Source organism: Phoca vitulina, unplaced genomic scaffold (genome assembly GCF_004348235.1).
Source record: "Phoca vitulina isolate PV1807 unplaced genomic scaffold, GSC_HSeal_1.0 scaffold31, whole genome shotgun sequence".
NCBI lineage: Eukaryota > Metazoa > Chordata > Mammalia > Carnivora > Phocidae > Phoca > Phoca vitulina.
In genome coordinates, this window is record NW_022589734.1 from 24,255,147 (window position 1) to 24,269,122 (window position 13,976).

The 13,976-nt window shown below is 44.9% G+C and overlaps 1 protein-coding gene across 13 annotated transcripts in view; it reads left to right on the top strand.

Moving 5' to 3' along the window:
- Window positions 1-13,976, top strand: part of CARMIL1 (capping protein regulator and myosin 1 linker 1) — a 306,714-nt gene that overhangs the window by 179,577 nt on the left and 113,161 nt on the right. For all 13 annotated transcript variants that reach the window (XM_032424759.1, XM_032424754.1, XM_032424755.1 and 10 more), the window contains 4 exons: window positions 2,153-2,230; window positions 2,359-2,435; window positions 5,986-6,090; window positions 10,939-11,008. In XM_032424759.1, the coding sequence (XP_032280650.1) occupies window positions 2,153-2,230; window positions 2,359-2,435; window positions 5,986-6,090; window positions 10,939-11,008 (330 nt within the window). The remainder of the gene's footprint in view (window positions 1-2,152; window positions 2,231-2,358; window positions 2,436-5,985; window positions 6,091-10,938; window positions 11,009-13,976) is intronic.

Sequence of the window (13,976 nt, forward strand, 5' to 3'; positions counted from 1 at the left end):
CTTTAAATAAGTTCGAGTTTGATGGCAAAAAGTTTCCCCTCAAAGAAAAGATTTTTCGTGCAGCTGAATCAGTAATATAAATGTTTGGCAGATCTTATTGGTGCAGTGAATTAGGTATGATCTCAGTGTCAGATTTGGTGAGTTGTCCCCTCTGGTCATCGTGATAGAATTTAGAAGAAATGCTCCCTTACCACGTAGAGCCTACAACAAGTGTGCGTCTTCTAAGGGCCTTCATGTGTGTTCTACCTCTCTATGGGGTTGAAAACCATTTTGAAATTTAGTCCCATTTCTCTTATTTTAATTTCCCTGTAAGGCAGGGAATACTGCCACAGTCCTTTTTGTAGGATTTCTTCCCTCTCTCTGATACTTGAACCCATTTTAAGCAATCCTGTGTCCTGGTGTGCCGTGACTTTTTCGGTGCATTGCCCCATGTTAGCTATCACCTTCAGTGATGATTCATAAATCTGCTCCCTCCCAAGATGAAACCGGGAGTCCGATGGGAAACTAAGACATTATGGTGGCAAACTAGAGAAATAGAGGGATAAAAGAGGAGCCCGAAGATTAAGTAATAAGAGTCTGCCAACATAGGGGCATTCGTAGTCACTCAAGGTAGCAAAGTAGCCCAGGAGTGGGTCTGAGGGTGGCCGAGGGTGGGTTTTGTTCCGGCTTGCCTCTGGGGAAAGAGAAGTGGAACCGTGAGGCCTGCGTGAGTGGGCTCCCAGCCCTGGACAGGTTCTGGGAGGTTCTGGGAGCCCTGCAGCAGGTGCAGGGAGGGGCTTACCCGGCCCCTGCCTTCAGGGCCAGCAGCCTAGCTGGACCTGCCTCTTTGGAGAGGTGTTGGCCAAGTAGGGTCTTGTCACCAGTCACGGATGATTAGAGCTCCCCCAGCTGGTGGCCAAGAGGAAAACCACATGCCAGGCAAAGCCCGAGAGAGGCAGAGATCTTTACCGAAGTGAGAGCAAGTTATTTTTCTGGATCAGAACTTCTCATAATCCAGTCTGTTGTGTGTGTCTAGTTATTCTCAAGTATTTACGGGCTAATCTTTTGCTTTTCTGAATTCCTTGGTAGAGAGGATTTTGCTCAAGCATGATAGAGCTAAGCCACTGCCCTGTGAGTCTTTGCTAAGGACGAGGACATCTCGATGTAAGCTAGTTTGGTTTTGCAAGGATCTGGTGGCATCCGGAGAAGCCAAGGAGAATTTAGCTATTTTCCTGGTGGCAGGAGCTTGGGCTCGGTTTGTTATTGGTGGACTCTAGCAGTTGCTACTCGGGGCAAGTAGAGAAGAACAGAGTACGTGTATTGTTTTGATGGCCTTGCACAGGAATAAGGGGAGAGTTTAGGCATTGTGACCCTTTGAAACCTGACATGTCTGAACTGTGTATGAGATTTTTTTTTTTAAAGATTTTATTTATTTATTTGACAGAGAGACACAGCGAGAGAGGGAACACAAGCAGGGGGAGTGGGAGAGGGAGAAGCAGGCTTCCCGCCGAGCAGGGAGCCCGATGCGGGGCTCGATCCCAGGACCCCGGGACCATGACCTGAGCCAAAGGCAGATGCTTAACGACTGAGCCACCCAGGCGCCCCCTGTGTATGAGATTTAAAAAAAAAAACAAAACAAAACCTAAACTAATAGTGCCATCAGACCCTTTCTTGTTAGATTTTGGAAGTAACTAAGGATAGAAGAAATCATTGTCTTGGATGGAAGAGAGTATAGCCCAAGACCATCTGATGGTTCAAATTCAAATTAGTGGATCTTTGAGCACTTTCAAAAGTGATTAGCATTTTGATAGGGTGAGTGCTATTCAGGTGGTCTTTTAATCTCAGCAGTTAAAATTAATTAGCACTGCTCCAAAATTATAAAAATGGAGCTAATCAGGAAAACTAAGTCATGTGTAACAAAAGGGGGTTTGGCAGCCAAGAGTTCATTTGGCCTTTTTTTTTTTTTTTTAACTCAAACATACTTTCATTTTAAATATTCTTTGGAACTTTGCTCTCGGGGAAAGCCATGGAATGACATGAAATTCTGCTCATCCTCTTGGGAAGAGTAGAGAATGGTTATGGGAGGATTTGGGCAACTTCTTTTTAAAATATTAACGTGTGTGTCTATGTTTCCAGATCCTAATATGTTTGTTTTTTTGTTTTTTATTTCAAGTACATGTACAGTTTTTTGGCCCAGCCAAATGCCATTGCTCATCTGGATTTATCCAATACAGAATGTTCCCTGGACATGGTAATGTGTTCTTGATGGGGTGTCAGACCAGCCATTTAGGGGTGATAGAGAGAGGCTTTTCTCTCTAATAAAACATTCTCTTAGGCCTTGAAATATTGGAAACTAAGAGTGCTTTCTCTCTTTCTCAGGTCTGCACGGCTCTTCTCCGGGGATGCCTCCAGTATTTAGCCGTGCTCAATCTCTCCAGAGCTGTCTTTTCTCACCGGTATGGCTTTTTACCTGCCACCATTGTCATCTAGGAGTGTCTTCCTCCCAGAGGAGGTTGTGGTGATCTGAAAACAGAGCGATAAAGGATGCGTGTTGTGCGTGAAGGGAGGTGGCCTTAAACCATAATCGTGAATACAAGGCCTTGAAAGTGCAAGTTTTTGTTGTATTTTTTCACTGCAGTATGATGGATGTTCTTAGCAATCGCCCCAGCCTGCTATGTGAACTGTCTAATAACTGCTTGTCCCATGAGGATGGGCACTCTTCTCTTAATATAGTAAAAGCTCTTTTAGAGGGACTTCTCAACAATGAACTTGGAAGCAACTATAAACTCCCTCTGGGGAGCAAAGAGTATGGCCGGTCCCAAACTCATGCATTTTTTTTTTTTAATGATTTTTTTTTAATAAGATTGATTTATTTATTTTAGAGAGAGAGAGCACGCAGGAGGGAGGGGCAGAGAGAGAGGGAGAGAGAGAATCTCAAGCAGACTCTATGCTGAGCATGGAGCCCGATGCAGGGCTCGATCCCACGACCGTGAAATCATGACCTGAGCCGAAATCATGACCTGAGCCAAAATCATGAGTCGGCCGCTTAACTGACTGAGCCACCCAGGCGCCCCCAGATTCATGAATTTTAATGTGTAGAATTGTAGGGCTAGCCTGAGCACCTCACTTCTACCTTCCTGACTTAGAATTGTTTGCAGTGTAGGGCGTTAGATTAGAAACAGAAAGTATTCACAAACAGCAGCGACTTAGAATGGAGGGAAAAGAAAGAAAAGTTATCAAAAGTAAATGGGTTATGTACCTGTGAAATTCTGGGACCATCTAATGAATTAATACAGTACTTAGCACTTGTAATGATGACCATAATCATAAACCATATTTTCGTCATTATGTGCTTTTTAATAATAGGGAGAATTGCTGACTACTAGAAATACCTCCCTTTTAATAAGTTACCATTTTGAAAACTTTATATATTCAGAGGGATAACCCTCACTTGTTTGGAACGTTCGCTTGTTCAGCCGGCTTTATTGGACAGCTGTGCCTTGCAAGTAAATTATTCTATGTTTTAAAGCACAGTCAGTCCATTATTTCAACAGTGAGGTGAATCTTTACAGGAGCAAAAATATGCTACAAGCACCTCAACAGACTAAGACACGGTCAGAGAGTGTGGGGCGTTTGTAACGGTGGGAGAAGTTGGGGGTTTTCTTCAAGGCATTGATGGAGACTACCCAGTCACCTCATGTATTTGAAAGCCTTTTAAGAAGCCATGCTTTGCGGGAAGCTGGGATGGACTGAGCAGCTGGGTTGGGAAGATGATGTCATAGAAGATAAAAATTTTCACATAATCAGCTTTTTTGGGCTCATATACTATGAATTCTGTGATGAATGGTCTTTTTTTTTTTTTTAAGATTATTAGAGAGAGAGAGCGCATGCACGTGGGTGGTGGGATGGGCAGAGGGAGAGGGAGATAAACAGACTCCCCACTGAGCACGGAGCCTGATGCGGGGCTCGATCCCAGGACCCTGAGATCGTGACCTGAGCTGAAATCAAGAATCGGCCGCTTAACTGACTGAGCCACCCTGGCGCCTTCTCTGTGCTGACTCGTCTTCAGTAGAGCTGTTAAGCTTACAGAGCGGGACTGTACTAACAAATCAGCTTGTCATCCAAATGAGAGGTTGTGATTAAACACCCAGCAGCTCACCTAAATACAGTCCTAGCAAGCCCTTAGTAATTATCTTGGAATTGATGCCTTTACACGGAGCTGTGGACTGTCAGCCAGGCTGTTCGTACTTTTGTTCATAAGTGTGTCAGTCAGGGTATGTTAGGTTGCTCTGTGTGGCTCCCCACCCCCATCTCCATGGCTTTCAGCAGTGGTAGTCTTGTGACATGTCCCTTGTGGGCTGGCCACATTGCCATTAATCTGAAAGGCAGATCTCTAGCCACGTAGCAGAGGAAAAAGAGTCACAGCTCATACTGGCTGGTGCAGCTTCTCTCTGGAAGTCACACACATCACTTCTGTCTGATGTGATGTCCCCTTGACCAAAGGGACTCGCATGGCCATGCCTGCCAGCAGCAGGGGGATGAAGCATCGTCCTCCCACAGAAAGGGGCAGTGAATATTTGGAAACATTGGTACAGTAGAGACCCAGACAAAGTAGTAGGAGGAGAAGTATATTCAGAGAGTTTTTTTTTTTTTAAGATTTTATTTGAGAGTGAGAGAGAGAGCATGAGCGGAGGGTGGAGGAGCAGAGGGAGAGGGAGAAGCAGACTCTGCACTGAGCAGGGAGCCCGATGCGGGGCTGGATCCCAGGATCCTGGGATCATGACCTGAGTCGAAGGCAGACGCTTAACTGACTGAGCCAGCCAGGTGCCCCTTCAGAGAGTATTTTAACATTTGCTCATCGAAAACGAACAGGAGTATACAAGCTTATATTGTTTCACTATTTGGAGCCAGAGTTCATTGGACACATCTAATATATATTCTACCAGAATTTTCTTTCCTCTTAAATTTATTTTCAACCTCTTAGAGATTCTGGTTGCTTAGGTAGTTCTTCTCAGGTAGCCTAAAATTATCTTGTTTAAAACCTTTTTCTAACATAGGTTTTCCTGGACCTTTGTACAAGAAATATTGTTGAATGTTATGTGGGTGAGCTAGACTGCTAGCCTGGCCTCTGCCCTGAGACTCTGAATCTGCCCACAGAGTATAAATAACTACCATTAAATGAGTGTTTACTCTCCATCAGGCTGAGTGCTTCACGCATGTGGACTTACTCAATCCTGCCATCACTTCTAGCAGATAGAACAAAACAAGCAAAGGGTTCACATTCCAACTTTGACTCTGGGGTCTTGTTTTCCCAAAGCCCTAGTGTGGCGTTGACTCTACTTTCTTTTTGAGATGTAGGATTTCTGCTGTAACAACAAGGGCATGTATTTGTAGTTTATAGCCATCTCTTTGGAGTTTTGTCTTTTTTTGAATATTTGGCCTGAAATGATTAGATTTGCCCTATGGATGTAGGAGCTGAGCAGGATCTTTGCCACGCAGGCTTCATGCCAGTCAGACTTTCTCTGTTGTTCCTGAGTTCGCCATTAGGTCACATCTTGTTGCATCTGAGACAGGCTGCATCTGAGAGTTTTGCCAAGTGCACATAACGATCCTTAGGATTCAGTGCCACCCAGAGGGAAAGCTCATTAAATTGTGAGAAATAGACATCCTCTTTGACCTCCCAATTTCTTAAAAATTCAAACAAGGAGATCTATGGGTAAAACACATTTTGAGATCATTGGCTACAAAGAATGGCAGTGGTTTTAAGGACTTAAATGAAATGTCTTAACTTCTCTTGCATTGTTCTTTTGATGGTATTGGATTTATTTAGCTTCCAGACATTTTGTTTCTTTTTACCTTTAAATTTCTACTGAAAATATAATGGATTCATGGATTTTTTTTCCCCAGTGTCTGAATAACCAACAGGTAATTTTGCTAGTCTGGAAGTGGGGTACCCAACCCCAAGTATAACTGCTGGTGGTATGACTCTTGTGTTTTGTTTTTCAGGAAAGGAAAAGAAGTACCCCCGTCCTTCAAACAGTTCTTCAGTAGCTCTCTGTCTCTGATGCAGCTCAACCTTTCAGGCACAAAACTGTCTCCTGAGCCGTTAAAGTGAGTCGTTAATTCATTTTCTCCAGAGCTTTTAACATTCAGTTTGTGATTATGAATGTGCTTGAGGGAAGGGAAGAAGAAGACACGTAATCCTAAAGCAGGCCAAGCAGATGAAAATGCCTTTCTCACTTTGGGGCACAAAAGGAAATCACATTCTTTTTTGAGTACATTGTGCACTATTGATATTATTGCGTCTTCTATGGAAAAAAAAAAAATCTTTCTTTGGGTTATGACCTTGGCAGTTGTCACTGATCTGTAAAAGTTGTGTTCCCAGGTACCACTGACTTTATGTTAACCTCTGTTCAGCCCACTTTAGGTATTTTCATGTGTGTGTTCTAGTCAATATTTCTTCTCCATATTTCTCCTAACCATAATAAACTCTATACACAGTGTGTATGCAACAGAATCAGTTTTTAGACGCTTTAGTTCCTGAATTACTTAGGTCAGTAGAAGCTGTCTGTTTGGTGTGTTTACTTGGCAGTCAACTTAGTTAATGGGTTAATATCCCTAGCGGTGAAGTTAAACTCTTTAAAATAAAGTTTGAGGATAATTTGTCATCCTTGAAGTTTCTGTTCACCATTGCCAGAAATAATCAGAAGGGCCATAGAATCAAATTCTCTACAAGTCTAAAAAACGTATTTTCAGGTAGTTACAAATGTGTACAGGTCGCATGCTCCCAAATGCATGCACAGATTTCTCCTTTCCCTAGTTGGCATGTAAATCAGCATTTAATTTTTCCCTTGTAATTTGTATGACATGTTAAAATCAGTGTCTGCTATTCATTTTACTAGAAAATTAATCTTTATCTAATTTGTGACTTGCTTTCTTCTTTTTGAGAGGTGTGAAATTGATTGCAGTATCTCATATGGCACCATAAGACCAAAACAATGGATGTCTTTAAGGACAGTAGATCTAGTCAAGTGCTAAGAAAGAAATCTGATGGTGTATGGCAGGCCTTTTCTTTTTTAAACATTGAGTTAATGTATTAGAGGTCTGTAGATGTAACAGCTCAGATAGTAAAAGTCTCATGATGAGGCTGTTTGTGTGGATATCAATCAAACTAACTTCGGAATCAGTATTCTAAAGGGGGATCCATTATAATTTAGTCATATTTACTTCATTCATTTATTCAACTAATACTTATTGTGCATTTACAATGTGCCAGATATGAGGAGGGCACTGGGTAGAAAGCAGATCCAGACTTGATCCTTGCCCTCAGAGTACCAATAAGAGATCTGCTTATTCAAAAGTTACTGACAGGTGCACAGTATTCCAATTCTTTCAGTGTTCTTGATCCTGTGCAATACAGAGTAGCTCTTCATTGATTAGCATTAGTGATTTTATAGAATATTCCACACCACCACAATACTGGATTTTACTGTACTGTTTATTATAGAGACTTGCTGATAAAAATTATGCCTCAAAGTTATTTTGTAATTGTTAAATCTTGTGACCAGCTGTTATTTATGTGAATATTTAATAGTGTCCTGTCAGTAATCTCTTCAGCTCTGTGTTTCACTTAATAAAAATCTTAACGTGAGGGAAAAGGCTCCCACTTTGATGTTGACAGCAGTTGTGAGCAGGTGTTGTGATTCCTAGTCTGGAGTTGAGGAGATGGAGGCCCCAGAAGCTCAGTAATTTGCCCAAACTCACGGTCACAGGTCGGGTTTCTCGGGAAGCAGACTTTGAGATGGAGCATAGCATGTAGGGGACAGAGACTCGGATTTTCTACCCCGTGTCGATCGGTCCTTGGTATAGTCTGCCTCTGGAAGGATGTGGCCTGGGCGAGGCACGTTTCTTTGGCCGAGGTCGCGCCCCGGAGGAGGACTGACTGCTGAGGGGGTTCTGGGAGGCACATCGTGGTGCCCACCAGCGGCCACTAGGCTCCCGACGTGCCTGCCCCACCACCTTCCCCTGCACCAAGAGGGGCGGACGGAGACCCTCACTTGTTGAGGGGTTGGAGGTCAGCAGCCATAAGAGAATATGCTAAAGCAATGCAAATGCTTTTGAGAGAAACCTTCTAAGTTTGGGCATCACCATGTTCTGCAGAAGTCTCCCACAATCTGGGGCTTCTTCAAAAACAACGAAAGACTATGACCGCTTACTTCATAGCTGTGCTTTTTCCTTGCAGACTTGTCAGGCCACAGGGGTTTTAGTAAAGAACATGGTGACATTGTTCCTTGTGTTTCCTAAAATCTTCAGTGTGGTTCTTGTGCGTCCTGAGGATGCTTCTGCGTCACTCAGAGCAAGGCCTGGGGTCCTATTTACTGCTCATGCTGGCGCTTTTGCTTTCTTCCCCCGTTCCTGCTTCCCTGTGCCCTTCCTTGCTCCCTGTCACATGGCCCCCCTTCTCCCCGTCTCCCAGGCTGAGTATTTTTAAGAAACCTATTGCATGAGCTTCTCAAAATGCTAACTAGCATCACATATCCAGAGCCGGTGAAATGAAATGCAAATTCTTCTCTTAACCAGTGTTGCAGTAATGATGGAGGATTGGAGAGGACAATCGTTAAGGCCATTTTTCCATCACTGCGTGAAGAGTAACAGCGCTTCCTGCCGTGGAGCTTTCCCCGGTGCGAGCTAGGCTTCGTCATTGTTCCCTTTGGTTTTGTTTTACGGTTGCTTTGGGATCTTTGTATTTGCCAGTCTCAGGAGCTGTTATATCTTCATCACTGGTTTTCTGTACCGTCCTTAAATACCTGAAAGCACACCATTGTTTCCTTGGCCTTAATCTACCTGTCAGGTGAGCAGGAAGAATTTCCCTTCCATGGAAGCATTGTAAGAATAGAGCGTTAAAATACGTGGCTGGGTTCTAGAAACTCAGCACATATGAGAACTCGAAGGGACCTCTTTGGGAATGTGCTGACTGTCCCATCTTGCTGATGAGCACCCGAGACAGAGAAAAGTGATGTGTGATGTCCTGGGAGCCACCCACTGTGGGTACAGAGCCAGGACCTCGGCGCTGGCTTTTGGGTTCTCCATGCCCCAGGCGCTTTCGGCGGCTCAGTACTGCCCCCAAGAAGGAAAGGGGGGGGAAGCCCTTGTTGGGGAAAGAGAAGCAATTTAATAAGTAATAAAACAGGAGCATGCGCACAGATGAGATCTGCCCAGCCTTTCTCATCGGCCAGTGTTTAGAAGAAGGGACTGGTGAACTGGGTTGAAGGAATGAGAAGAAAGGCACTACCCGCCTCCAGCACTCTTCCCTGGAAGCAGCCCAGCTCGCGGGCCCCACGCGCACCGTGGGAGCTCTCTCGCTCAGTGGGTGGATGAGGCCAGAGTCACCGGCAGGGGGGATCCCAGAGACTGGTGTGAAGGAGGTGCCTTCCCACCTCACTCTCACCCCGCGGTATTTGTGGAGTATACAAACGAGGTGGAGAATATGGGAACACTGAGAACCAGTAGTCCCCCGAGGAGCTGATGCTTTGGGTCCACCCCCACCCCCCCAGTACTCCCTCCTGTCTGCCTGTCTTACAGTGGTGTGTGCGCGCACGCAAACACACACACACACACACACACACCCACGCCGCCCTTGCCCGACAGCGCGCACGCAAACACACACACACACACACACACACACCCACATCGCCCTTGCCCGACAGCGCGCACGCAAACACACACACACACACACACAGCAAACACACACACACACACACGCGTCGCCCTTGCCCGACAGCAAACACACACACACACACACCCCCACGTCGCCCTTGCCCGACAGCAAACACACACACACACACACACGTTGCCCTTGCCCGACAGCAAACACACACACACACACGTCGCCCTTGCCCGACAGTGCGCGCACACACACACACACACGCGCACGCACACGTTGCCCTTGCCCAATAGCGCGCGCACACACACACACACGCGTCACCCTTGCCCGACAGCACACACACATACACACGCGCGCGTCGCCCTTGCCCGACAGCACACACACACACACACACTTGCCCTTGCCCAACAGCGCGCACACACACACACACACACACACACATGCATCGCCCTTGCCCGACAGCAGGAGCCCTCTGGTGCTCTCCCGTGTGTTCCTCCCCGGGCCGGTTGAGGTCTGTGATCCCCGCAGCGTGATTGATGGACGTGTGTGCCTGTGTCAGATTGTTGGTGAAGCCTGCTGAGGGGTGTTAGACTTTACGGGACTGACCGGAGCAGGTGGAACCGACTCATTCTCTTAGAGATGCGAGCCACATGATGAGTCCAGTCTCCTCAGCATGCAGACCAGAACATGCCTCTTCACGGTGATGTGCTTTGCCCTGAGACCAGCCTGTCATAGCTGGACAGACAGGCAGGATCCTGGGCTCGGACTCCGGACTTGGGCCTTATCTCCCGTGCTCTTGTCTTCCTACCTCCAGCTGTAGATGCTGGGAAAAAAACAAAAACACCCTCTCCGTAGACGGTAATTTCTGGTCCTGGATACAGCGGAGGCTGAGTCCCTCATAACCTATTCCTTAGAGAAAACCAGTGTGACTTTGCTACTCTAATAACAATTGCCTAATAATTTTCTAAACGATATTAAAGGTGTTCTCAGGCAGATGCAGGTGGGAATTGATCTGTGATGAACACCGTTTAATTTCAGTGTGCAGTTAGGGGCACTGTTGGTTTATTTGCATAGGAACAGCGATCCCAGCATTCGGAATGGGCCTGCTCTGAGTCAGACAGAAGAATGTTACAGCGTTAGTTCTCACTGTGTCTGGGAGGAAGAAATGCAGTTGGCATTCTAAAACCCGACATGGTGCTTGGTGCTTGACCTTTTCTGGGCTTTATTCAGCGTGCGAACGTATTTCGGTGCAGCCTCTGGAATCTGTGTCTGATGTGTGTGTTTTCTCCCCCCAGAGCGCTGTTGCTGGGCCTGGCTTGCAATCATAACTTGAAGGGGGTTTCTCTTGATCTCAGCAATTGTGAGGTAAGAACACGTTCAGACTACGGGATGGAAGAGATTATGATAGCCTCAAAATTGCTTTGCCTCTTTCCCGGAAAAAGTGTGATGCTGTGAATCCAGAGGGTATAAATGAAGCAGAAAAACACACATTTTATAGAAGTTTCTGATGTTATGTATTTTGCAAGTTTTATCTACAAACAGCCACAGAACGCCGTTCAGAAAGCATTCAAGTGTGTTTTTAATGACTTGGGGTTTGTTTGTTTTTTATTCATTCTTCGTGCCAGTTGCTTAAGTATTCTATGATGAAGCCTCGAGATACAAAAGCCATAGACTAGCTTTGCCGTTATGAAAAATGCAATGTTCTATGTCCCTCGCAGGGGACAGATGCGTGTAACCTGACTTGGATTCAGAGTGTGTGCAAGAGAATGACTGTCTTGTCATTCGCCTTATTTTTTAATGTCTCGATTTAAAACAGGAAAATTAAGATGCTTCTCAAAATTACAGCAGTTCCAGACCCTTCCTATCAAAGAACACCAAGATAATTTGAGACTAAGAGCCTCTGCATTTTAGAGGGTACCTGAACTTTTAGTCTTGAGACTTTCAGTTTATGTGGAGACCAGTAAGAAAAGACCCAGGTACAAGCCACAGGGCCCCTTCAGAGCCTGACTTTACTCAGCACGTCGTACGTGGTTCCTTCTTACTGGGGCTGGAGGTGATGTCCCTTCATTCCTGCTCCTGGGCCTTTCTGCCCACTGTTCTCTCCTCCTCCCACACACTTGCCATGTCCCTCTTCCCTAAGGCTTCCCTCTCCGAGGATCTAGCTCAAGTCCAGTCTCCTCCATGCCTGCACCAGACTGCTGGGGTTCGATCTGAGTTTGGTCTTTACTAGCTATGCGGTCCCGCATGAATTAGACAAGACTGCAAAACCTCAATGTCTGCATCTGCAAAATGGAGCAATGTTAGTGCCCCTCCCAGTGGCTCCTTATGGGGTTTAGAGGAGTTCTTCTTCGCAAAGTGCTTCCTGGGGCATCTGGGGCACGTAAGGGTTCTTTGCTTTTGTTGCTTATCTGTCTGTAGAATTTCCCCCCTGACTGCTTCAGCCCTTGGCGATCTTGTTCTTTTCTGATTGTCTGGTACTTAATGATGGTGATGTGCATTTGGACAGTGACCCATAGGGTGTCCTGCGCAACTGTTCGATTAGCGCCTGTGTGCTCTCCCTGCTAGGCTGCAACTTTCTGGAAGATACTATTTGTGTCTTACTTATTTTGTGTTTCCCTTAGCTCCTAACAAAATGCCAGGTACCAAGCCTAACACTAAATATTGAAGATTGATGCTTTACCTCTCTGAAAATTCTAGAAACTGACAAGTTTGAAATCGTACCATGTAAATTGTTAGTGCAGGATTTTTTTTTTTTTTAATTTTGAGCTGGGGTTAATACCAACTGTGTGTGATTTACCTAGTCATTTTATTTGGAAAAAAGAAAAGCCAAAAGGAACAAAAAACAAAACCCACAAAACCCCTAAAAAAGTGCACTGTCAAATTTTCATGTGTAAATCACTGTTCTTTTTTTTTTTTTCAATAAGATTTATTTATTTATTTTAGAGAGAGCACAACTGGAGGGGCAGAGAGAGGGGGAAAGAGAATCTCAAGCAGACTCTGTGCTGAGCACAGAGCCCAACGTGGGACTTGATCTCACAACCCTGAGATCATGACCTGAGCCAAAATCAAGAATTGGACGCTTAACTGACTGAGCCACCCAGGCGCCCCCAGTGTTCTTTTATTTATAAAGACAGATCATATAATAGAAACTGAGTCTGGAAATATGAATTAATTGCTTACTAATACTTTCTTACGGGACCTGGCAGTAGTAAAAACTTTTGTATGGGGGGAGCAGTAAGAAGAATGGGGATAGGAAGGGTTATTCTGTCAAAAAAAGCAAATTGTTATAAACTTGATTGTTCTACTAGCTGACACTACTGAATGACCCAGATGTTTCACTTTCCTCATTAAATATAGTGACTGCTCTCAGTACAACATCTCCTGTTTAATTCTGTGATCAAAATGGGAAGGGACGTAAGTGATCATCTGGTTCCCATACTTACAGATGAAGAAAGCGAGTTCTAAAGAAGCTGAAATAATCTGGCTTACTAATGGCTTACTAATGGCAGAGTCATGATGAAAGTATGCTTTCCTGATTGTTGTTAATTATGTAGGTAATTATTAGAACATCAAGTATGGGGGCGCCTGGGTGGCTCAGTCGTTAAGCGTCTGCCTTCGGCTCAGGTCATGATCCTGGAGTCCTGGGATCGAGCCCTGCATCGGGCTCCCTGCTCGGCAGGAAGCCTGCTTCTCCCTCTCCTACTCCCCCTGCTTGTGTTCCTGCTCTCGCTCTCTCTCTCTGTCAAATAAATAAATAAAATCTTTAAAAAAAAAAAAAAAAAAAAAAAAAAGAACATCAAGTATGATTAGACATTTTCTTCTCAAATAAGTTGTCAGGTGCCATATGCCCAAAGAAGACTGTGTTATATCACTGTGTAGCTTGTTCTTTAAACTCCTTTGTGATCCAACTGGGAATAACTTTCAAAGACAGTTCTATTTGGTGAACTGATAAAATTGACATTTTTGTAGGTCAGAAATGGCAGGCTGTTGGCAATTTCATATGGTTCCCCCCAATGGCTACTAGACTTTTCCTTTATAATTTTTTTCTTACTAAGGCAGGAATCCAGATGAAATGATTGCTCTCTGATGGTAGGGTTGGCCATTATGATGGTGATAATTACAACTTCCTTTTGGCCGTTCGTTTATGGGTTCTATGATGCAGCGGTACTGCTGAGAGATGGGGACCCTCCAGACTACCTTGGGGCCATGTTCTCCCACCATCTTAATGCTTGAATCACAGTCCCAGGGGCCACATTTATAAAGTCACCTTATGTTGCTGCTCGTGGAAATTGGTGAAACACCAAATTACTTTTCTAAATTAAGGCATCTTACC